Here is a 26,650-nt window from a genome sequence, read left to right as displayed (position 1 = left end):
GGATATATTTAAACTACAAAAGGTTGTTTCTTAGGTTATTCTTATTCCCTCTTTTCTTTAAAAACTCAAAACATCAAGCAAAAAAACAAATCTCACCTGTTTCCAGCAGTGACTTCCACACATGTGTAGAAAGCAGGCTCACATTCAAAGTTATTCATCACAATACCATGATAGCCATTTTGAACATGCTGGTTTATTCCTTTTCGACGGAAGTGGTCTAGCACTTTATTTATGCTATCTATTCCATTTAAAATGGCCTGTTCAGAAACAAAAAAGTGTAAAATATTGCTAATGGCACTCATGCTGATATAAAACGCCCCTATTACTCTATACATTAAAAAAATATACCAAATTGGGAGACTGGAATTGACATATACACAACTACATATAAAACAGACAACAGTAAGAATCTACTGTACAGCACAAAGAACTCTACTCAATACTCAGTAATGCCCTATTTGAAAAAAGAATCTAAAAAAAGAGTGGATATACTTATATGTATAACTGATTCACTTTGCTGAATACCTGAAACTAATACAACTCTGTAAACCAACTATTTTCCAATAAAAATTAAAAAAAATAAAAAATATACCACAGATTAAACACCTTCTCCAACAACAGGTCAACTCCTTTTAAATATGCCAACTACGTGCAACACCTTGTATTATGGATTCTGTCCCATGACATTAGCATTAAAAATGGACCCTTCATCTAGAACTCAAAAGTGCTATTTTTAATAGCATGGGTGCTTAAATGATATCCAGTATTTCATATTTATAAGACAAGTTAATTTGCATTCTTCTCTTGAAAGCTAATAAATTCTTATGCAGTGGTTACTGACTCAATGCAAACTGAGGTAATGAAAGAACCTACCCACCTTTCCTGTTGCAGCTCTAAGGAGTTGCTGTTTCTTTTCAAGATCTTCTCTTTTAGCAGCAAGTGCCTGCTGTTCTGCATTCTCTTCTCTCCACAAGTAACTAATCAATAAAAAAGAGACTGTCTTCAATTTTAAAATTAAGACAATATGCTAACAGTATACAATTTTGAGGGAAGATAGTTAATTTATAATTTAAAGACCATTTAACAGCCAGTAACTACCATTACTCAAAAATATTAAGGCATACTTTAGTCTATACTAACTTTCTTTCACTTTGTAATTCATCTTTCTTATTTTTTACTTCATAGTATTTTCTGTCCAGTTCTTCAACCCGAGCTTTGACTTCATTAAGATCCTGATCCAGTTTCTATGGAAATAAAAATACATCAAATTTAAAATCTAATTTCATACAAACTAATCCCTAGTAACAGAAAGCAGGTCAGTTGTTACCAGAGGATGGAAGAGGCCAGGAAAGGAGAGAGGGAGGAATTACCAAGAGATATGGGAAACATTTTGGGGTGATCAATAGGCTTGTTATCTTAATTGTGGTGATGGTTTAACAAGCACATACATGTATCAAAACAATTAATTTGTTCATTAATGACCTTACTACTTCTATAATATATACTCTAGAATTTTAGAAGAAAAAAATTTATTAATACATTCTCAAAACACTGCAGTGCATACTTTTCACATGGACCCCTCTACACACACACACACACACACACACACACACTAGAATACAAGAGATTTAGGAACATACTAAGAAGCAAAAGGCTCTTTTGCACAATGTAATTAACACTGTAAAATCATCTCTATCCAATATAAAGAAGAGAGTTCACCCTCACAAGTGGTCATTTTGATACACTTAAATGCAACTGAAATATTGAAAAATAATTTCAAACTTGAAAAAGAATGAATAAAATCTCTCACTGCAAACTCCTGTTTTAGCACCAAGCTTTTTCAAAAAGGGCATCTGTTGAGGTTGGTATTTCCATGAACTCAAGATAAAAATGCCTTTTATTTCAAGACAGGATGTAGCTATCTCAACTAAAGCTATACTAACAAATTCCCAAAGAACTGACTACCTCAATCAATCTGTTTTCCATTCCTGACCAAAGTCCAAAGCACACTGGCCAGTAGTCTATTACTCCTGGTCACTTGTCCTACCAGCTGAGCTGTTTATGGTTACAGAATCAGTTCTGTTTGCTCCCTAGTATGTTTTTGTTTTTAGGTGACTGATTACATTAAACATTAGATAAACTGATGATATGAGTACAAGGAAAAGTTGTTCCTTTAAAAAACTGATTTAGTTTTGAACATACTCAAAGACTAGTCACTGAAAATTGGATTAAAAGAGCAAGTGAAAGTGAAGTCGCTCAGTCGTGTCCGATTCTTTGCGATCTCGTGGACTGTAGCCCACCAGGCTCCTCCATCCATGGGATTCTCCAGGCCAGAATACTGGAGTGGGTTGCCATTTCCATCTTCAGGGGATCTTCCCGACCCAGGGATCAAACCCAAGTCTTCCGCATTGCAGGCAGAAGTTTTAACCTCTGAGCCACCAGGGAAGCCCTAAATGGGCAAAAACCTCTAATATATAAAATGTAAGTGCATATGGTAATAGATAATATGTACTTTATAATGGGCTTCTCAGGTAGCTCAGTAGAAATGGAGTAGCCATCATAGTCAACAAAAAAGTCTGAAAAGCAGTACTTGGATGCAATCTCAAAAACAACAGAATGATCTCTGTTCGTTTCCAAGGCAAACCATTCAGTATCACGATAATTCAAGTCTATTCCCCGACCACTAATGCTGAAAAAGCTGAAAGTTTCTATGAAGACCTACAAGACGTTCTAGAACTAACACCCAAAAAAGATGTCCTTTTCATTACAGGGGACTAGAATGCAAAAGTAGGAAGTCAAGAAATACCTGGAGTAACAGGCAAATTTGGCCTTGGAGTACACAATGAAGCAGGGCAGAGGCTAATAGAGTTTTGTCAAGAGAACACACTGGTCATAGCAAACATCCTCTTCCAACAATACAAGAGAAGACTCTACACATGGACATCACCAGATGGTCAATACAGAAATGAGATTACATTCTTTGCAGCCAAAGATGGAGAAGCTCTATACAGTCAGCAAAAACAAGACTGGGAGCTGCGGCCAGATCATGAACTCCTTATTGCCAAATTCAGACTAAATTGAAGAAAGTAGGGAAAACCACTAGACCATTCAGGTCTGACCCAAATCAAATCCCTTACAATTATACAGTAGAAGTGAGAAATAGATTTAAGGGACTAGATCTGATAGACAGAGTGCCTGAAGAACTATGGACGGAGGTTCATGACATTGTACAGGAGGCAGGGATCAAGACCATCCCCAAGAAAAAGAAATGCAAAAAGGCAAAATGGCTGTCTGAGGAGGCCTTACAAATAGCTGTGAAAAGAAAAGAAGTGAAAGCAAAGTAGAAAAGGAAAAGACATAAGCATCTGAATGCAGAGTTCCAAAGAATAGCAAGGAGAGAGAAGAAAGCCTTCCTCAGTGATCAATGCAAAGAAACAGAGGAAAATAATAGAATGGGAAAGACTAGAGATCTCGTCAAGAAAATTAGAGATACCAAGGGAACACTTCATGCAAAGTGGACACAATAAAGGACAGAAACAGTATGGACCTAACAGAAGCAAAAGATATTAAGATGAGGTGGCAAGAATACACAGAACAATACAATAAAGATCTTTATAACCCAGATAATCACGATGGTGTGATCACTCACCTAGAGCTAGACATCCTGGAGTCAAACCAAGTGGGCCTTAGGAAACATCACTATGAATAAAGCTAGTGGAGGTGATGGAATTCCAGTTGAGCTATTTCAAATCCTAAAAGATGATGCTGTGAAAGTGCTGCACTGGATATGCCAGCAAATTTGGAAAACTCAGCAGTGGCCACAGGACTGGAAAACATCAGTTTTCATTCCAATCCCAAAGAAAGGCAATGCCAAAGAAAGCTCAAACTACCACACAATTGTACTCATCTCACACGCTGGCAAAGTAATGCTCAAGATTCTCCAAGCGAGGCTTCAACAGTATGTGAACGATGAACTTCCAGATGTTCAAGCTGGATTTAGAAAAGGCAGAGGAACCAGAGATCAAATTGCCAACATCCGCTGGATCACTGAAAAAGCAAGAGAGTTCCAGAAAAACATCTATGTCTGCTTTATTGACTATGCCAAAGCCTTTGACTGTATGGATCACAACAAGCTGGAAAATTCTTAAGAGAGATGGGAATACGAGACCACCTGACCTGCCTCCTAAGAAAACTCTATGCAGGTCAAGAAACAACAGTTAGAACTGGACATGGAACAGACTGGTTCCAAATTGGGAAATGAGTATGTCAAGGCTGTATATTGTTATCCTGCTTATTTAACTTATGTGCAGAGTACATCATGAGAAATGCTGGACTGGATGAAGCACAAGCTGGAATCAAGATTGCTGGGAGAAATATCAATAACCTCAGATATGCAGATGACACCACCCTTATGACAGAAAGCGAAGAGGAACTAAAGAGCCTCTTGATGAAAGTGATAAAGAGGAGAGTGAAAAAGTTGGCTTAAAACTCAACATTCAGAAGACTAAGATCATGGCGTCTGGTCTCATCACTTCATGGCAAACAGATGGGGAAACAGTGGCTGACTTTATTTTTGGGGCTCCAAAATCACTGCAGATGGTGACTGCAGCCATGAAATTAAGATACTTGCTCCTTGGAAGAAAAGTTATGACCAATCTAGATAGCATATTAAAAAGCAGAGACATTACCTTGCTAACAAAGGTCCATCTAGTCAAAGCTATGGTTTTTCCAGTGGTCATGTATGGATGTGAGAGTTGGACTATAAAGAAAGCTAAGGGCTAAAGAATTGAGCCTTTTGAACTGTGGTGTTGGAGAAGACTCTTGAGAGTCCCTTGAACAGCTAGGAGATCCAACCAGTCCATCCTAAAGGAAATCAGTCCTGAATATTCATTGGAAGCACTGATGCTGAAGCTGAAACTCCAACACTTTGGCCACCTGATGCATAGAACTGACTCATTTGAAAAGACCCTGATGCTGGGAACGACTGAAGGTGGGAGGAGAAGGGGACAACAGAAGATGAGATGGTTGGATGGCATCACCGACTCAATGGACATGAGTTTGAGGAGTTGGTAACGGACAGGGAGGGCTGGCGTGCTGCACTCCATGGGGTCACAAAGAGTCAGACAAGACTGAGTGACTGAACTGAACTGAAATGGTGGCTCAGTGATAAAGAATCTGCCTATCAAGGCAGGAGACACCGGTTCGATCCCTGGGTGGGGAAGATCCTAGGGAGGGGGAAATGGCAACTGACTCCAGCATTCTTGCCTGAAAAATCCCATAAACAGAGGAGTCTGGTGGGCCACAGAGTTGGACACGACTGAGCACACATGCACATATTTTCTAACAGTAATTCAAAATGTCAAGTCACAAAGTCAAGGAAAGACTGAGGAGCGGATGCAGATTAAAGCAGATAACAGAAACATGACAACTAAATGCAATATATGATCTTATATTGAATCCTGAATTGTTTTCATCCAACTTTAAGGAGAACTGTATTTACATGTGCAGCTCATAACAGGAAAGTCCCCTTGGAATGCTAATCACTACTCATATTCATAAGAAATACCTTGGGTGCTACATCAAGATTGGTATACACTCTGGTGAAGAATGTTGATAAAGAAGGCTATTCAGTTGTCAGGGGTAGGCAGTATATGGGAAATCTCAATACCTTCCTCTCAATTTTGCTGTGAACCCAAAGATGCACTTTAAAAAATGTCTAAAAATAAAGACTGGTACATAAGCATACACTTATCTTTAAATATTTATATATAAATACATGTAAATATTATACATTCAATGCATATAAGTATACATATTTAAGATTTTATGTTTCAGTGACTTTTCTGATAAACTGACCATACCAATGGTGAAGACCTTGTAAGGTAAAAAGGTTCCTTCTAGGTGTGTGTATATATAAATAAATAAATATATATATTCTTACCCTACACCTGTCCTACACACTCCCTTCTCACCACTTCGATCATCTTCCAATCACCTATATATATCCACAAGTATCACTTAAGAAAGCATTTTTCTCTCTTTCTAATTTTAAATAATTTACAATCTTTCTTATTCAAAGTAATGTTTTATCTTCTACTTCACTTTTTAAGAAAATGCTAACTAAACATGCAGAGTGAATGTTTAATTCATTTAGAAAGTGTTATAAAATCACCAATGTGTTAACAAAATATATTCTGCAGTAAGTTATTACACTGATAGAATATTACATTATTACATAAAAATGGAAAACTTTTAAATTACTATAGTCATTTTAGATTTGTATATTACTTAAAGTTAAGTGTACAGTCCAAGTGCATGTTACTGACTCATAAAAAATATATTTAAAAATATATTTAATCTATATGGACACTCACTGACATGGCAAAAAATCTTTAAAAAAAGAACTACCATATGTATAATATTAAACTGTCCTGGTCTTATCTAATTAAGTATCTGTCTTGTGTATTTTATGATAATTATTTACAAATAAAACTTAAAAGAAACAGATAAACCTGCACATGTTCACACTCAAAGATTTCACAAAGCAGCTATAAAAGTTCTTACATTATACTGCTCCAGATTTTTCTCTTTATTTGCCTCAGTGTCCTCCAAATCCTTATGTATAGCAGCAATCTGTCTTTTCTTGTCATTAATAGCTTGATCTAAAGACTTGAGTTCCTTTTTAATCCACTTATCCCTTTCTTCTTTTGATGTAAACTGGCTTCCTCGACCCTGCTTTGCATAAAGGTCCGTTCTCTCTTGGGTAGCTTGGGCCAATCTACACAAGACAGAAAAGAATGGATTGAAAAGGAGAACAGGAAATAACCAAGTTTAATTGCAATCAATACCTCAAGAGTACAGAGAGACAATAACCATTTTTGTAATTCCATACAAGAAGGAAAGGAGAATTCCCTGGTGGTCCAGTGATTAGGACTCTGTGCTCTCACTGCCGAGGGCCTAGGTTTGACAGTCAGGGAACTAAGACCCCACAAGCAACATGGGGAAAAAGGGGAAAAAAAAAAAAAGGAATTAAGTATAAAAGCAACTGTTATCTAATAGTGCTTCTAGGACTAGCTCTATATAACATTAATTTAACTTCAAAATCACAGTGAAATTCAGGTAAAACAGCCCATCCTCTAAGGATTTAAGGTCCTTCCTGGGCTGGGTAGGTCAGTAAACCTAGACAAATCTAGCACCCTACCTCAGGGATTTTCAAAAATGCTCCAACTATATTTAACTATTTAAACATTTTCAACACCTTACAATGAAAGACATTATAAAAGTTAAAAGGCAAGAGAAAACACATAGAACATAAGGACAAATATTAACCCCCAAATAATACTATCAAACAGTAAGAAAAAAAAAAAAACCAGGAAAAAAATGGACAAAGGATATAAACAGGAAATTCATTAAAATGAACATATGAGGCATAAAAACATGATAATGTACTAGACTGTGAAGTCAGCAAACAATGGCAAGTCCAATCTTCAGACAGAAACTAAAATGTCTAGATGCTAAAAGATGTCAAGTATGAAAAGAAGGTGGCAGAATGAACACACAGCAGGATACAATTTGGATAAACAAAAGAACAATCATCATTCATGTTTTTAAAAGTCCAAAATTTAGCTATATTACTTATGGGCAAGTTACTGAACTTCCCAGAGTCTTAAATGTGTCAAACTTATAGTGAGGATACTGTGGCTCACCGAGGGCTTATGCCTCGGTGATACGCGTACACTAATACTGGCCCACGGTATTGGCTGTTACTTTGGAATGGGCATTTAACTTTTTGCCCTTAATTACTTTTTGCCTTTAATTACTAACTTCCTAACCTATAATTCTTTATACAATAAGGTTCTATAGAGGAACCATTTAGAAAATTAGAATTGGTGAAAAAAGTCCCAGACCTAGCAATTCCTCGCTCTTCTTTTTCTTTTACACTGTTGAATTTAGGTTCTGTTTCTGCCAGTTCTTTCTGCTTTTCTTCTATTTTTTCAAGCAGCTTCTGCCTTTCTTTTAATAAGCGTTTCTGTAAATAAAGCAAGATAAGTAAAAATGCAATCTGTTTAAAAACTTTTCTTATTTTTAAGTCTAGTGTAAGATATTTTCTCATGAAAAGAATTCATGAGAAAACTGATCCTGCAACATAAAACTAATTTTTAAATGTAAGTAACTGATAGTACTCAGTTGCAACTTGAATGCAAATTATGTTAATGTGCCAAATTTTTTTACAAAAATTCAAGCATGCACCCCTGTCACAGAAAGGACTGTCCTCTGCAGTTCCCACTCACCTGAACATTTATGTCTTTCATTTTCAGCATTTTAACTTACCCTCTGTTCACTATTGCCTGCCAATTCATCTTGTAAATCTTTGGCTTTAAGCTCCAATTTAGTTCTCTGCTTAATTTGTTCCTGTCTTTCAGCACTGAGCTGTTCCTTTTCTTCTTTCATAGCTGAAATTTTTGTTTTCAGTTCTCTAACTTGGCGCTCAATATCCTATTCAAAAAGTATCAGATAGAAACAAGTTAGACAACTAGAAATACAAAAGCAAAATCAGGACACCATTATTGGTTTGTCTTTTTCTCTTATTTGAACTTTCAGTACTACTCTCTTTCCAATACTCAATCCCAGTGACACCACTACTTGAAGTTACCATTCCATAATTCTGGTACAGAAAGTTTAACTTACAAGTTACCCTAAGTCTAGTTTATAACCTTACCTCCATTTTATCTCTTGCATCCTGCTGAGCATCTCTTAATTGTCTGGATTTTTCTCCACTTGTCTCTCGCTTAGCAGAAAGCTGGAAAAAAAACCAAGCTATGATTTCTAACCCATTTTGGATTTGTTCAATATTTTATAACATCTAGTAAAAATCTTTAAATATCTGCTAAAACAAGCATTCACTTAAAAAAATTTTCCCCCCAAAATAACTGTATTGGTTTTAAATATAAAATGCCTAGTTTTCAGCATTACCTAAAACAAATTTTTGTACAAAATGTCAGCAATACTAATTACAAAATACACCTTAAAAAGCCAAGAAAGAAATTTGTGAAACCCTAAACGTTGCTTTCTTCTCATCCTGGTCTGCCTGACACCACCACCTACTTATATTTCAGATGCAACTACAGCAAGGATCACGTGGGTCATTTTCCTTGGAGTAAACTCAGAGTAAATTTGCTGAGTAATGAATTCACTAAGAATTTTTAAAATTTTGAGGTCTGTATTTAAAAATCATTGAAAAGTATAAATATAGTATGAGTTTAATATATTCATAAAAATAAAATTAAACAAGTGGCAAAGGTAAGTATTTTACCTCATCAAGTTTAGCACGAGTCTCGTTAAGTTCCTGATTGTAAATGGTATATTCCAGGGCTCGTCTCATCTTATCCCACTTTTGATACTGAGCTAGTTCTTCCTTTTCTTCCTCTAAGGTATGTAATCTCTCTTCAATGTATTTTAACAACTCATTGATTTTTTCCCGTTTTCCCTCTTAAAAAAAATGGGAGAAGGGTGAAGGAGTTGAATAAAATTTTTACGCAGTATCAATTCTCAAATATACTGTGTAAAACTTAATCCTAAGCACTTTAGCATTATTTCTTTGATATTAGGTGGTAACCAAATCTAAGATACTAAAATGGCAATTAAAATGCATTATGGAAAGTATGAAAGAATAAACTTATACATGGTGACACTGATTCTTATATTACACATTTACAGGCCTTTGTTTAAGCTTCCTTTAAAAGTTAATGTGCCTCCCCATGACATTAGGAGAAAAAAAACACAAAACCCTACTTAATATCACTGGTGTCACTGATTCTCAGTTCTTGTAACAGCATTATCTATATAGCTGCATATACTGAATACTTACTATATTCCAATCATGGTGCAACTTTGCTCCTCTATTCACCACTACAAACTATAAAAAAGGACTGCACAGATGGGAAAGCTTTGGACCAGAAAGGTCAAGTCTAAAGTCTCAATATCAGGTAACTATTATTTAGACTTTGAACCTAAGGCTCTCTGACTCTAAGCCATGAAAGGGCACAGCACTTGAAAGGCAAAGTTGAGTTTCCATAATGAATGTACTAAGGAAGAATCCAAGTTCAAAGTTTAAGTTTTACATTTACTTGCTTGTGAATAAATTAAAACCTAATGCCAACTGATATTTCAGCATTTTTTTTTTTCCTGAGAAATACATCCAAATGTGTTATCCTCACTAATAATGAGAAAGACTTTAAAGGCACAAAGCAGCTGACCTAGAATGGTACTATTATCTCACAGTAACAATTCTTTATTCAAAGAGACAAACTTAGAATTCTCAAACCTTAAACTGCCTAACACTAATTTTCTTTCCAATCAGTCTACAAGCAAATTATTATACAATAATAAATATTCCTGAGAATAGACAACTTCTCTCAAGTATCATAACACAATGAAAAAGCAATACACAGAATAGAAGAAATAAGGCAGAATAACATTTATTTTACCTGTTTCCTTCATTAAAGATATGCTTTCTTCTTTTCGTTCATCATACACTCTAGTACCAGCTACTTCTCTTAGTAGTTTTAGTCTCTGAGAATCTGGTGCTGTTGCCATCTGGTTAATCTAAAAATTTTAGAAAAATAATTATTTACAGAGCTAGATTGCTCTTTAAGAACTCTACCTTGAAAGGTATTCACATGCCAAGTTTTAAGTATGAGTTCACAATAGGAGAACAACAATGAACAGAAAAGATCTTACCCTCAAGAAACCTACACTCTAGTGGGAAAAAAACCAGGAAGCATACATACCATTACAGTATAAGTGCCATGAAGAAAAACAAAACAAACTAAGAAATTATAGCATAAAGAGTTAGGGTGATGGCAGCACTCTTATAAAAGAGGCAGACAACATAGATGGCTTCTATGAAATGACCTATGAGCGGAAATTGAAATAATATAAAGGGACCTATGCTGCATGCACACAGGAAGTCTCAGGTAATTGCTTTCAAATCAGCCTCCTTTTAAAGAAATTTTTCATAGTCTTTTCAAAAATCTCGCTCTTGAAAGTGAAACACATATTCTTCCTAATCCCGTTTTCTGCATGCTAACTTTCTAACACATAGCTAAAAACGCCTCCAACATGAAATAAGAAGTGGACATTTTAAAAGGATTCTCCCCTAGTCCAAAACAGTACAACAGAAAACTATCAGGACACTGCAGGGTATGTTCTAAGAAAAATAAATTATTTTAGATATATATAGTTAAAACATATGAGGAAATAGTAGAACAATCAGCTAAAGTATATAACTCCTAAAAACTGTAAAAAATACAATTCGATTGAGAGAAAATAACATGTAGCATTATGGCAGATTTCTGGTAATGTAAACTTTCTAGTATATTATACTAACAGAGTATTAATTTCAGAAAGTAACTTTTATCAAATGTGATTTTTATAAAGTTTCTACAATACTCTTAACTTCTACAAAACAAAAATATCTGCAGATCACTAAGAAAACATGATCCACTTAAATAATTCTGCTGAAATACTTTTATCCCACTATGCAATGGATCTATTTTGCACTTTATGCAACAAAAAAGGTATTATTAATACAAACTTCAGTGCAAAATAAATCAATGAAAACAGAAGATAGTAAGGTCCATTATCACCCGAATTTAACCACTAGAATGAAATCAAATTCATCATTCAATGAATATAATCAGAAAACAAATTCCTTTTAAAAAGATACACATTTTTTACCTTTCCTTGTTTAACAATATAATAAGGATTGCTTCGAGAAAAACCAGCACTTTCAAGGAGATTCATCACATCATTTTTCCTGTTGATAAACAATTTAAAAAGTTTTCAAATACATAACAATCCAACAATAAGCAAAGAATACACTAACCCTTGAGTTAAGGGGCATGAAGAACTACAGAACAGTCATTAAATATAGTTTATATCAGCCTCAGGGAATCTTCTGATTCTTATGCTTGAGCTCTAAATAATAATTTGCTGAACACGAGGCAAAAGTACCTCATATATGAGCCAAGTAAAATACTTTTACTCTTATGTATAAAAATTATAAGCATAAAAAAAAATTATAAGCATAAAATGCTTACGTGACCATTTTCTTGTCTAAGAAATACTGATCCTTTTTGGCACCGATAACTCTTCGAAGTGAAACTTCCTCTTTGTCGATCTAAGAAAAAAACATAAATGCTCAAACATAAATCTAACAGTAAATGTTTTGGAAACATTTCAGTTAATAGGGCCATTTTAGAGTCCGTCACCATAGCAATTATTTTGAAACTTCAATTACCTCACTAAAGATATGCTGCTGCTGCTAAGGCACTTCAGTTGTGTCAGACTCTGTGAGACCCCATAGAAGGGAGCCCACCAGGTTCCCCCGTCCCTGGGATTCTCCAGGCAAGAAAACTGGAGTGGGCTGCCATTTCCTTCTCCAATGCATGAAAGTGAAAGTGAAGTCGCTCAGTCGTGTTCAACTCTTCGAGACCCCATGGACTGCAGCCTACCAGGCTCCTTCGCCCATGGGATTTTCCAGGCAAGAGTACTAGAGTGGGTTGCCATTGCCTTCTCCAAGAAAGATACGCTATGAATACTCAATTCTATGACAAAGACCTTTTTTTACAACAGCTTGTACGTTCCCACTTGTTTACCAGAATATTCAAAACTTTAAGATAAAATTAGTATGTAAGCTATAGCTATTTTAGTATAAACTAAATCATAAAAGCCTTCCTGGGTAGCTAAAAGAGAAAGGAATCTGCCTGCAATGCAGGGTTCAATCCCTGTGCTGGGAAGATCCCCTGGAGAAGGGCATGGCAACCCACTCCGATATTCTTGCCTGGAGAATTACATGGACAGAGGAGCCTGGAGGGCTACAGTCCAGGGACTCACAAAGAGTTGGACACAACTGAGTGACTAACACACACAAATCATAAAAGTCTAAGTACAGCTATAAATAAAAGTTTCAAAGCACGAGTAAAGTCAGCTGCATCAATAAAATTCTCAACATTATTACTGAAAAGAAAAAAACAGTTACTCACCGGTAACCGGTTGTCTGAATTGTCAAAAATAATCTCCACAAAAGCAGAAATAACGCGAGGACCAGTACCCTCCTAAAACACAAGAAAAAATTAATGTCATTTAAGTGGTATTTTCATATTCTTTAAATACTTTTAAAGTTTAGTGCAGGTAACAAGCCTGATTCCATGGAGGAAAATTTCTATCAGATGAGAATATCACAGCAATCCAGTCTACGCCCCAACCACTAATACCAAAGAAGCTGAAATTATATGATTCTATGAAGACCTACAAGACCTTCTAGAACTAATACCCAAAAAATGAGGTCCTTTTCATTATGGGAGTCTGGAATGCAAAAGAAAGAAGTCAGGAGATACCTAAAGTAACAGACAAGTTTGGCCTTGGGAGTACAAAATGAAGCTGGGCAAAGGCTAACAGAGTTTTGCTAAGAGAACACAATGGTCATAGCAAACACTCTTTTCCAATAACACAAGAGAAGACTCTACACATGGACATCATCAGATGGTCAATATAGAAATCAGATGGATTATATTTTTTTAACAGAAGATGGAGAAGCTCTATACAGTCAGCAAAAACAAGACTGGGAGCTGACCATGGCTCAGATCATAACTCCTTATTAAAAATTCAGACTTAAATTGACTAAAGTAGGGAAAACCACCAGACCATCCAGGTCTGACCTACATCAAATCCCTTATGATTATACAGTGGAAGTGACAAATAGATTCAAGGGATCAGATTTGATAGACAGAGTGTCTTAAGAACTATGGATGGAGGTTCATGACATTGTATAGGAGGCAATGATCAAGACCATCCCCAAGAAGAAGAAATACAAAAAGGCAAAATGGTTGTCTGAGGAGGCCTTACAAATAGCTGTGAAAAGACGAGAAGCAAAAGGCAAAGGAGAAAAGGAAAGATATACCCATCTGAATGCAGGGTTCTAAAGAATAGCAAGGAGGTAAGAAAGTCTTCCTAAGTGATCAATGCAAAGAAATAGAGGAAAACAATAGAATGGGAAAGACTAGAGAACTCTTCAAGAAAATTAGAGATACCAAGGGAACTTTTCATGCAAAGATGGGCACAATAAAGGACAGAAATGGTATGGATCTAACAGAAGCAGAAGATATTAAGAGGTGGCAAGAATACACAAAAGAACTATACAAAAAAGATTTTCACGATCCAGATAACCACGATGGTGTGATCACCTACCGAGAGCCAGACATCCTGGAGTGCGAACTCAAGTGGGCCTTAGGAAGCATCACTATGAACAAAGCTAGCGGAGGTGACAGAATTCCAGCTGAGCTATTTCGAATCCTAAGAGATGATGCTGTGAAAGTGCTGCACTGGATATGCCAGCAAATTTGGAAAACTCAGCAGTGGCCACAGGACTAGAAAAGGTCAGTTTTCATTTAATCCCAAAAAAAGGCAATGGCAAAGAATATTCAAACTACTGCACAACTGCACTCATCTCACACGCTAGCAAAGTAATGCTCATAATTCTCCAAGCGAGGCTTCAACAGTATGTGAACCATGAACTTCCAGATATTCAAGCTGGATTTAGAAAAGGCAGAGGAATCAGAGATCATACTGCCAAAGTCCACTGGATCATAGAAAAAGCAAGAGAGCTCCAGAAAAACACCTACTTCTGCTTTATTCATTACGCCAAAGCCTTTGACTGCATGGATCACAACAAACTGTGGAAAATTCTTAAAGAGATGGGAAATAACAGACCACCTGACCTGCCTCCTGAGGAATCTGTATGCATGTCAGAAGCAACAGTTAGAACTGGACATGGAACAACAGATTGGTTCCAAATCGGGAAAGTCAAGGCTGTATATTGTCACTCTGCTTATTTAACTTACGTGCAGAGTACATCATGCAAAATGACAGACTGGATGAAGCACAAGCTGGAATCAAGATTGCTGGGAGAAATATCAATAACCTCAGATATGTGAAAACACCACCCTTATGGCAGAAAGCAAAGAAGAACTAAAGCCTCTTGATGAAAGTGAAAGAGGAGAGTGAAAAAGTTGGCTTAAAGGTCAACAGTCAAAAAATGAAGATCATGGCATCCGGTCCCATCATATCATAGCAAATAGATGGGGAAATAATGGAAACAGTGACAGATTTTATTTTCTTGGGCTCCAAAATCACTGCAGATGGTGACTGCAGCCATGAAATTAAAAGACGCTGCTCCTTGGAAGAAACACTGTGACTAATCTAAACAGCATATTAAAAAGCAGAGACGTTACTTTGCTAACAAAGGTCCATCTAGTCAAAGCTATGGTTTTTCCAGTAGTCATGTATGGATGTGAGAGTTGGACTATAAAGAAAGCTGAGCACTGAAGAATTGATGCTTTTGAACTGCGGGGTTGGAGGAAGACTCTCAAGAGTCCCTTGGACTGCAAGGATATCAAACCAGTCAATCCTAAAAGAAATGAGTCCTGAATATTCATTGGAAGGACTGATACTGAAGCTGAAGCTCCAATACTCTGGCCACCTGATGTGAACAACTGACTCTTAAGAAAAGACCCTGATGCTGGGCAAGATTGAAAGCAGGAGAAGGGGACGACAGAGGATGAGGTGGTTGGGCGGCATCACGATCTCGATGGACTTGAGTTTGAGCAAGTTCCAGGAGTTGATGATGGACAGGGAAGCCTGGCGTGCTGCATTCCATGTGGTTGCAAAGAGTTGGACACGACTGAGCGACTGAACTGTACTGAGAAAATCCTCTTGCCAAAGCAGCAGACACTGGATTAGGATAACAATACTCAACCACAGAGCTTTTTTTTTCTCCTCCAAATAGACTTTGACTGTGAATTTAAAAAATGAGAACTATGCAAAAGATGTCAAAGTTAGATGTACATAGGCTTTATTCTACATACCACTTCATTTGAGCAAAAGACCCCATAGCCACCCAATTTTACCTATTTGCTAATACATAAAACTTTGAGGCTTTTCCCTTATAGATTCATCTTAATGTTAGAAAGGAACCCTAACGAAGCATATAATTACTGGAACTGTCTTTTTAAACATTTGAGATATTCTGTATAATTTTAAATCTGCTATGAAAACATATACATTTAACACGTCACATTTTGATCAATTTGTGACCCAGCTACTTACCATGCCCAGATAATTTCTAGGCTGTGAACAGTTATGAAGTAGTTCAATACAATAAAGAATAACACCTAAAGAAACTATTCTTTTAATGCTAATCTGAGAAACCTAAACAGAGACTTGCTTATAGGGAATCAATCCTGATTACCAGACTGAAAATTCAAATAAAAAAAAATTAAAATTTAAGAGTGGGAGGAAGGAATTCCTTGCCAGTCCAGTGGTTAGGACTGGGTGCTTTCACTACCATGGCCTTGGTTCAATCCCTGGTTGAGGAATTAAAATCCCGCAAGCCACATGGCACAACCGGAAAAAAAAAAAGAGTGGGCAGGGATAGTGGGGGGTTGGGGATGATGGTTAGAAAAGAACTTTAAGTCTAGAGATACTGTGTAGATACACTGAAGAATCTTGCTTTCTGGTCTTAAAAGTAATTATAAGCTATATTTAAATAAGACAGATAAGGTACACCATTTTATCATAGACTTTTATACTTTCTTACCCTAAAAGTATTTACTATTTATAATTTAATGAAAACATTCTAACAGTTTTCATTACTATAAACACACTTTCTTATTGGAAAATAATGTTCCCATTTAAGTACAAATATGGCTAAAAATAATTTTATGTGCTTAAGTTTGTAATGGTTGCTTTTCTGTGGCTCCATATTAACTTGATTCTGAGTCTCAAAGTTTTAATCCCCAACCTAACTCGTTTTTCTCCTCAGCAAACCAGATTCCAGACCCTTACCAGGCCATACTCTTTAAATAAAGAATTTATATTTATATGGAAGATATACCCATCCATAGGGAACTCCTACAATTTTTTAAACCATTATATAAAAATTAAGCCTTTATCCTGCATTAATATAGTACACTAAATTTCACAGCAGAACAATATACATAAGAAACATATTGTGTCATGTTCACAAAAGATCTGAAACTTGAAAAAATAATTTTGTTTGGCAGAACTGACAATGTATTTTTAGAAGTACTTAAAACTGGTAATGTTTTAAAGCAGTCTCACTCACATGTAACAAAGCCAATCGCTGTTCCGGACGAAGATGACTAAACTCATCACTGAGAACAAACTGAATTGCTAGAAACATAAAAATAACTATTAGTACAATCTAAAAAAGATTTATGCTTTAGTTATAATCTCCCATACCTTCAGAGAACAGTGTATCTATCAGGTAATGAACAATACAGATTAACTGTTTCATATAGACAAAAGGAATGCAGAAAATTTGCCTGTACAGATTAATCACCTACTAAATGATGATATTAGAAAAATATTAACAAGCTTTCACTAAAACACTTAAGGTAAGAAAATAAAATGAAAACACTGAAATACAAAAAAAGGCAAGTAGAACTAAGGTGTAACTTGATCAAAGTATACACGTTCAGGATTCATGCTATATTTGCTTTTATCCACTACATATAAATGATATAAATTAAAATATTTAACAAAATAGGATATATTCCTATAATACCGCTGATTGGATACTTTGTCAAAAGAAACAAAACTAAGTAGGAAATACTGGGAAACACTTCAGATTTCTACTCTCTGCTGCAGTACTTACATGCCCTTTATCTTCTATAAATAAGGTGTCATTCATGCCACTTCCTCAGAATGCCTAACTGGACAACCCTCTCCTAGAAATGTAACTCTTTACTCAACTTTTGTATTCCCAGTCCACCCAAGACACTTTTGACACTCTAAAAGAGTGAGTCTGTGTATATGAATGTGTATGCTGGGGGTGATGGTGGGGATTGGTTTTCTTTTATAATCACCTTGGAGGGGACAAATTCAAACTCCTGTGCTGCGATTCATGGGGTCGCAGGGAGTCGGACATGACTGAGCGACTGAACTGAACTGAGAGATTATGAGATTATTACTTCCACTCCAATCCTACTCTTCTCATCATCCCCAAATTACAACTACTGATGGGATACAGAGTTCCCTTTAGAACTGTGAGCAGAGAAGGGACAGAACCTCTGCTATTACTAATGCTCCCTTTTCCTCAAGCACCACTCAACTAAGACGTTCAAAAATTCTTCAACCTACTCCTTATATAGTCCAAACCTGTTAAAATATTTTTCCTCAGCAAAGAATTTAACACAGGCATTACTATTCTTAAATGCATTTTATCTTTAGAGCTAGTTTTCAAAGCTCTATTTACTACCTTCTGACAACTGTCTTTGTTGAGTCTATACAGTTTTTTATACTCCTCCATCTTTTATTAAAATAATTGATTTAGATGAAACAGATAAGCTATTTCCCATAACAATGTTAACTATTCTACTGCACTTATATTCTCTCTCTCTCTGCATTTACAACATTTATATATGGCACTGAAGTTTAGAAAGCACTCCTATACATATAATCTCATTTGATTCTCACAACTCATCTAAGGTAGGCAGGGTAAATACCTGTTTTTAAAGTAAAAGACTACTTTGAGAAGCTGTTTTGCATAATCTCACATGGCTAATTAGCCACTAGCGTAGAGCTCAGATTCTTACACTCTAAACCCTCTACATTAAATTTCAATCGTGTTTGAAGAACTCTTTCTTCTATTTCATGCAGACATAACCTCAGATAAACTACCTTAAGATACCTAGGTCTTATTATATTTAGAATTCAAAATACAATACCTACCATAAAAAAAGTTACTTTTTCCAGATCCATTTCTGCCCACTGTAAAATTTTAAAAAGTATGTTATTTTGTATAAAAAACAGTAAAATTTTAAACTGAAAGTATTCAAAGATATAAAATCCTATTTTCTAACAAAACATCTTAAAACTTAAATACAACAGAACAGTGAACAGCAAATAATAAAACAGCTTTAATTACCAAATGGGTACAGTTTTTGTATCGTCTTCAGTTTTTTCCGTAAAGAAATGTATTTCATTGTTTACTTTTTTGCTCTTTCTCAATAGTTTAAAATTAACAGGAATAACTAAACATACTACCTGGTCTTCATTACAATGCACATGTAATTCTATTTTAATTGTATATAATACTTCTAACAATTTAAAGATTCACATGCTAAAATTTTAAAATACTTAAAGTCATTAAAAATTCTCAAACCATTTCCATGTTAAAACAGTTTTCTGATCAGCCCTATACATCAAGTATAGCCTCTCAGAATCACAAAAATACAGACAACTATAAGGCACTTGTTTTACTACCTGAATTCAGAAATAAGCAATTCTATACATAAAAGAAAATCAAATGCATCAGATATAATGAATTTACTTGAACTTTTCTGTTCAGCAGAATTTTCATTGTTAATAGTCATGAATAACTATGTCACTCTCTCTCAATCTTGACCAATATCCTGAACATTTAGCCCCAAAGTCATTATCTTTAATCCAAAGTAAATTCTAAAGAGATCGGAAAATAATGAAGTGCTTAAAAAAAAAAAAAGGCATATAACAGACACAGGCCAACTTAAAGGGGGTCTTCTACTAGGGAAACCTAGGACAATTTGAGCACCAAAATAATTAGATGAATTATAAATTAGGGCTTGGGTGGAAGTGGAGGAGAATAATTCATGAGTCCATACTGAAAATAAAAAGATAAACAAACAGCTAAGGAGAAAGGATGCTTGATTCCAGTAAAATAACAAAGGGTAAATGTGAGAGGAGTGCTGGAAATAGAGTATCATCGTCCTGTAACTACCAGAATAAAGGCAAGAATTATTGATGAATACTAAATCTAAGGGGGAATTTTGATAAGGAACACAGTATTTGCAAGGTCCCCAAATCTCTCCACATTATTTATCAGTTGCAAAGGAAAAAACACTAACTAGAGTGGAAAAATGACACAACCTTTACTGATCAAAAGTATAATCATCAATAAGAAGCAGATGGAGATCACATGCCTCCACATCGAATACCTTGAAAAGGACACATCATTTACATAATATTTCTCAAAACCAACACTGTAAAAGACAAAGGCTGTGGAAATGACCCAGATTAAATGAGAATAAAGAGACATGACAACTAAATTCAATGCCTGATCCTAAATTAAATCCTGTACTGGGGCGGGGTCTAGTTATGTTGACTGGGTCAGTCAACATAACTAGAAAATAAAAATAAAAGATTACTGTACTGATGCTAAATTTACTGACATTGATAACTATACTGTGATTATATAAGATGGCTTCACAAAATCTGTCTGGACGTGATCCAATGCAACCACAAACCAGATATATCTTCTTTGTAAAGGTATGACCACTTCTCCCCTCACTCTTGCCCTCAGACTGCACTCTCCCATTAAGGCCCTAGCAGCTAAGCAGGCTTGGGGCTCTGTTTTCCAGGAAAGCAGGACTAACACAAGCACAGATCATTAACAGGAAGAATAGCTATCTCTGGGTAGAGGGATAGTTTAATTTTTTTTCCTTTTAGCTTCTATGCTCTTTATGTTTTACAAAGTCACATATATTTCTTTTGTTAGAAGGATAGGGAAAAAGATAACCTTAAAAAGGTTTATGGTTATTACATTTAAACATCAAACAAGTATCATCACACGAGGTTTCTCCCTGCCTTCAAATCATTATTTTTCTAAGGGTCGAAAATCATTAAACAAAGTGATATGCTTTCAAAAGATATGTTTAGGATCAATCTCAGTGTACATTACTTTTGGTCTTTCTTACATGATTAACAGACTTGTTTTTATTTTTTAAGATTTTTTTTTGATGCGGACTGTTTTTAAAGTCTTTTTTAAATTTGTTACAATATGATTTCTGCTTTAGGCTTTTGTGGCTATGAGGCATGTGGGATCTTTGCTCCTGGACCAGGGATTGAACCTGCACCTTGTGTACTGGAAGGTGAAGTCTTAACCACTGGACTGCCAGAAGTCCAGACTCGTTTTTAAAATACATTAAACAATATCATTTTTTTTCAGTTAAACAAAAGAACATTTAGATAATTTCCTTTGTAACTGTGACTATTAACAATCCTAATGTTGCAACCAAAGTAGTAAAACAGCTACCTGGTAAGAGGCCCTACAGATATAATTTAATCATTTTAGGTAATGATGGCCATCATCTTACAAAACCAAAACGATTGAAATGTTTCCTAAGAACAAACCACCAACCAAACAACTGTCATCGCTCAGTCGTATCCGACTCTCTGTGACCCCATGGACTGTAGCCGACCAGACTCCCCTGTCCATGGGATTTTCCAGGCAAGAGTACTGGAGTGGGTTGCCATTTCCTTCTTCAGGGGATCTTCCCCACCCAGGGATCGAAGCCAGGTCGCCCGCATTGCAGGCAGACGCTTTACCCTCTAAACCACCGGGGATAAAATTAGTCAGTCCTCCAAATCTCAAATCGCTGGGTTCCAAACCCAAGGATTTAATCAACCACAGACTGGGGGTTTTCAGAAAGTTCCAAAAACAAACCAGAATTTGCCACAAGCTGGCAACTATTTACACATGATGTACACTGTATTTACAGCTATTTACATAGCATTTACACTGTATTACAAGTAATCTAGGGATATGCTTAGGTTATATGCAAAAACACTAAGATTTGATAACAAGTTTTAGTCGCATCCAAGATACCAAAGAGAAACTATAACTGTATAAAACTGATATTAAGATATTTAACCACTTTTAATTTATGAGTTAAGGAAATAATCTAAATCTAGTAATTATTCACTTTTCTCCATTTCTAAAGATTTTCTGATTGATGAAAATCAAAAGACACTTATAATCAAAATGTAAGTAGAACTCTAGTACAATCAATCTATTCTTATAGCACACTAATGATTTTTCAGTAGGTTAAGGTAGAAGGAAAAGTATGTTTTTATTACCAACTACAAAGCTGCAACTGCTGTTTCAAGGACAGGCTTTTTCGTGCCCTCAATTTTTAAATTTTATTATTTCAAAATAAAATATGATTCTCAAAAGTTTCTCTGGGAACATTAGTATTCACTGTTCACCCTTATTTCTGTATTGTCAACTAAACTGGCACTTGCCAAGAGCATTTGCCAGCAACAGAACAACAAGGGCATTTGCCATTTGCCTTTGCAGAGATTGAACCCTGTGCTGCTGCAGCTGCTGGCCTTCAACACCCCCTGAGCTGAATTCAGGGCGGAGAGTCAGACATTGGGCTCTCTCACTTTCCCACCAGGGAAACTGGTGCAACAGGTCTTCAGATAGATATTTTCGGGAACTGATTTCACGATCCCAATCCCTGCATCTCTTCAGATCTAGAAAATAACTAAATCCCTTCATGATGACATTCTCTCCTCTTGACTAGCAGAAAACTTTGTGTCAAGTAAGCGCTTGCGAAGTAATGTTCAAAATTCTACAAGCGAGGCTTCAGTTCTCCTTAAGAGAACTCCCAGATATTCAAGCTGGATTTAGAAAAGGCAGAGGAACCAGAGATCAAATTGCCAACATCCACTGGATCAAAGAAAAGCAAGAGAGTTCCAGAAAAGTATCCACCTCTGCTTCACTGACTACGCTAAAGCCTTTGACTGTGTGGATCACAACAAACTGGAAAATTCTTCAAGAGATGAGAATACCAGACCACCTTACCTGCCTCCAGAGAAACCTGTTAGAACAGTTAGAACTCAACATGGAACAATGGACTGGTTCAAAATAGGGAAAGAAGTGTGTCAAGGCTGTATATTTTTACCCTGCTTATTTAATTTATATGCAGAGTACATCATGAGAAATGCTGGGCTGGATGAAGCACAGGCTGGAATCAAGATTGCTGGGAGAAATACCAATAACCTCAGATATGCAAATGATACCACCCTTATGGCACAAAGTAAAGAGGAACTGAAGAGCCTCTTGCTGAAAATAAAGAGGAGAGTGAAAAAGCTGGCTTAATATTCAACATTCAAAAAATGATGACCATGGCATCCAGTCCCATCTTTTCATGGCAAATAGATGGGGAAACAATGGAAACAGTGACAGACTTTATTTTTGGGGGCTCCAAAATCACTGCAGATGGTGACTGCAGCCATGAAATTAAAAGATGCTTGCTTCTTGGAAGAAAAGCTATGACCAACCTAGACAGAATATTAAAAAGCAGACATTACTTTGACTACAAAGGTCTGCCTAGTCAAAGCTATGGTTTTTCCAGTATGTGTATGGATGTGAGAGTTGGACCATAAAGAAGGCTGAGCGCCAAAGAGTAACTGTGGTGTTGGAGAAGACTCTTGAGAGTCCCTTATACTGCAAGGAGATCAAACCAGTGAATCCTAAAGAAAATCAATCCTGAATACTCACTGTAAGGACTGATGTTGAAGCTGAAGCTCCAATACTTTGGCCACCTGATGAGAACGGCCAACTTATAAGAAAAGACCCTGATGCCAGGAAAGATTGAAGGGAGGAGAAGGGGGTGACAGAGATGAGATGGTTGGATCGCCTCACCAACTCGACGGACATGAGTTGGAGCAAACTCCCGGAGATGGTGAAGGTCAAGGGAAGGCTGGCATGCTGCACTCCATGGGGTTACAAAGAGTTAGACACAACTTAGCGACTGAATAACCACCAAAGGGCTTGAATGTACTGAACTTCCCCTTCACCAAAATCTTGAGACTGACCTTCCCCCACTGACTCTTTGGAGCAATCTCTCAGAGTTATCTGAGGTGCTTGTCTCCTGGGCTGCAGTCCTCATTTTGCCCCAAATAAAACTTAATTACCAATTCGTGCATTTTTTTTAGTTGACAGTATGAATCTTACCTCACCTCAAGCTATGGACTCCATGGTGCATACTCTCCCTGACCCCCAATTCATATGTTAAAGCCCTAACTCCACTATGTGAAGCTTTTTGGAGATAAGGGGGTCTTTGGGAGGTAATTTACATGAGGTTAGGAGTGAAGCCTTTATGGTAGGACTATTGCTCTTTCAAGAGGGAGAGGTTCAAACAAAGGTTCTCCAGAGCAGTGAAAAAATGAATCCCTGTTGTTTAAGCCATCTAGTCTACGATATTTTGTTGTGGCAGACCAAGCCAACTAGGACACTGTATAGCTGAAATCTATGTTGATAGCGATTCTATACTTTTCTGGTGTCTAGAAGCACTCATTTCATCTATTCTTTAAAAACTCAGCAGATGGTCAGAAAACACTTGCTGTCTGTTATCACTATCATCTGTAGAACCTATATATTAACTATTATATTGAAGGACAATCACCATTCGCCCCCTCATCCTCACATAATTGCTTTCTCATTTAATCTTTCCAACAGCCCTAAGAAACATGTATCATTATTTCCACTTTACAAGGGAGAAAAGTGAAGCATCAGGAAGTCTGAAGAATACACAGCATAATTGGGATTTGAATCCCATTCTGCCATGATCCAAAGTTTATGCTTTTCCCACCAAGTTGCATGGTCTGTCCTTGGACATTATAATAGGAAAAAAAAAAAAATCTTAGAATAACCTAATTGTGAATAAAGAATGGTCATCTTTGAAATAAGGCAATAGTGACCATTTTTAAAGTAGGAAATGACATACCAAGAATAGCTGAAATGCTATAATTTAGTGCCATTCACTATAAACTTAAATCTATTAAAACACATACACACAAGGCTACCAAATAAAAATGAATACTTTGTCTTATTCAAGTATTTTTAAACGTAAAAAGGAAACAATTTCATTAGTGCAGATAAAAGTATTCATACAGAAAAAAAAAGCATATAAATTTACGTAATATTCAAGACAATTCCTGTCTCCTTAAGCCTAATATAGGCAAATTTAAACGACTATGTAGACAGAAAACTGACAGCATAAACCATGAACACTTACCAATAACATTATGTTTTGAACTGAACGGGTCTACAATTGTTTGATCTCTATAACTTCGAAAACCCTGGATAATAACCTAACAAAGAGAAGAGAGATATTTTTCAGAAAGAAATAACACACCCCAAAAGAACTAACTTCTAAGCTAATATTTTCCTTTTGCCCTCCTTCCCTTTATGGTTTCCCGTTTAATGCCAAACAGAGATATTTCCAAGTCAGAGAAGAAAAATTTATCTTGGAAAATGATTTAAAAATATTCTTAAAACTGCCCGTATATCAGTAACCACTGCCAGTGTTGCTTATGAGAAGTTATAATTAGTAACCTGTTGGGGAGCGCTCAAAATCAAATACACTGCCTAAGGTTGGCTGGAACACTAACCATCACAGGGCCGGATAAAAGTCTATCACGTATGCAGCGGGGCTCAGCGGGCCTGGGCGCCCCTTTCAGTCACACTCTGGCCAAAAAAGAGCCGCCCATCCAGGACAGGACTGCTCAGAGTCCAACACATCCAGCCGAGGCACTTCTCTTAAGGAGTGTGAATGGGCTCATTTTCGGGGTGGCCTCCAGCGCGGGAAGACCATTTTGACAGAAAGTAAACAACGGAATGAGGAGGCGCTACACATTCTGCAGGAAGGAGGGACCCTTTCACGTCTCCGGTAACTCGGGGAGGAGCGAGGCCCCCGGCTAAGCTGACGCCCCAGCTTGGACCCCACAGGCGTTCCGAGGCCGGGGACACCCTCTCTTCACATACGCCACGCAAAAGGCTCGCGAGGGGGCTGGCCAGCCCCGCAGGGCCAAGCTGCTTCTCGGCCACCCGGGAAGGCCCGTTCCCTCCAAAAGGCCCACTTCGCCAGCCCCTCCAGCTCTCTCAGCTAGAGCCCGCTTCCCTCAGGCAAGCGGCCTGCGGAGAGGCTCGGGCTGCAAAGGGGCGCCCCTCCCCCACAGTCCGTGTCCAGCCCCGCGCCACCCTGCAAGAAGCAACACCTCCGACAGGAGCTGTCCTCACGAGCCCCTAACGGGCGGGAGGGACGCACAGGCCTCACCTGCTTTATGTACATGGTTCCGCGCCCCTAGCCAGGGAGAAGGGCTCCCCGCGAGAAGCAACAACTCGGCAGCGGGGTTAGGTGAGGCGCCTAAGAGACCCCTCCCCCCCAAAGCGCCGCTTGCACCCCTCTCGCCAAACAAAATGGCGGTGCCCATGGAGGCGGAGTCCCCGCCTCGGACGGAACCACCCTCGCAACTTCCCTCGGAGCGTGGGGGGAATCAGAGTCAGATCTGCTCTGTCTTTTTGGCAAAAGGGCCTTCTACAATGTCTTCAGCTGAATTTCATGTGACTCCTCAATTTTTAAATGAGTTTTCCCTGAGAATTACTCGGAAACTTCATTCGGAAAAGCCTTGGTCGTGAGATTGACCTGTATTCCCTCCGAGCGCGCAGCCAATGGTTGCGGCCACAAGGTGGCGAAAGGTTCGGCGCCAAAGCTGAGAGAGGGTGTCCAAGCGCCAGTAGCTGTGGGAGTTGACGGCCCCGTGGTCTCGCGCTGTTTGGAAATACCGAGCTGGGGACCTGTAGAGTACACGACCGGGGGAGAAATTCGGTGGGCAGAATCCCTGGTCCTCTATTATTCTCTCACTTGTATAAGTTTAGAATGGCCCCCGCTGGCTCTGGACTCCCCACTCTCAGGACTGCCCCAAATGGACTTGACGCTAGAAAATTATTTTTAATAAT

General features: G+C 37.4%; 1 protein-coding gene across 2 annotated transcripts in view; it reads right to left on the bottom strand.

The window, feature by feature from the left end:
* The window catches only part of SMC3 (structural maintenance of chromosomes 3), a 38,134-nt gene extending 12,004 nt beyond the window's left edge, over window positions 1-26,130 (bottom strand). Inside the window, exons 1-16 of one of the 2 annotated variants that reach the window (XM_061403433.1) lie at window positions 25,968-26,130; window positions 24,927-25,002; window positions 18,814-18,852; window positions 17,186-17,253; window positions 13,047-13,118; window positions 12,102-12,181; window positions 11,740-11,818; window positions 10,488-10,605; window positions 9,314-9,489; window positions 8,720-8,800; window positions 8,332-8,496; window positions 7,908-8,029; window positions 6,565-6,778; window positions 1,141-1,244; window positions 878-977; window positions 97-257 (exon numbers count right to left, since the gene is read on the bottom strand). In XM_061403433.1, the coding sequence (XP_061259417.1) occupies window positions 97-257; window positions 878-977; window positions 1,141-1,244; window positions 6,565-6,778; window positions 7,908-8,029; window positions 8,332-8,496; window positions 8,720-8,800; window positions 9,314-9,489; window positions 10,488-10,605; window positions 11,740-11,818; window positions 12,102-12,181; window positions 13,047-13,118; window positions 17,186-17,253; window positions 18,814-18,852; window positions 24,927-25,002; window positions 25,968-25,982 (1,670 nt within the window). In that variant the 5' untranslated portion in view covers window positions 25,983-26,130. Of the gene's footprint in view, window positions 1-96; window positions 258-877; window positions 978-1,140; window positions 1,245-6,564; window positions 6,779-7,907; window positions 8,030-8,331; window positions 8,497-8,719; window positions 8,801-9,313; window positions 9,490-10,487; window positions 10,606-11,739; window positions 11,819-12,101; window positions 12,182-13,046; window positions 13,119-17,185; window positions 17,254-18,804; window positions 18,853-24,926; window positions 25,003-25,967 lie in introns of those variants that run through there. The other variant, XM_061403434.1, reaches the window with a different exon arrangement.
* Between the last annotated feature and the right edge of the window lie 520 nt (window positions 26,131-26,650).

The sequence above is a fragment of the Bos javanicus genome, chromosome 26, assembly GCF_032452875.1.
Source record: "Bos javanicus breed banteng chromosome 26, ARS-OSU_banteng_1.0, whole genome shotgun sequence".
In the NCBI taxonomy this organism is placed as follows: Eukaryota; Metazoa; Chordata; class Mammalia; order Artiodactyla; family Bovidae; genus Bos; species Bos javanicus.
The sequence above is the reverse complement of the archived record's forward strand: the minus strand, read 5'-3'. Positions and strand labels throughout refer to the sequence as shown.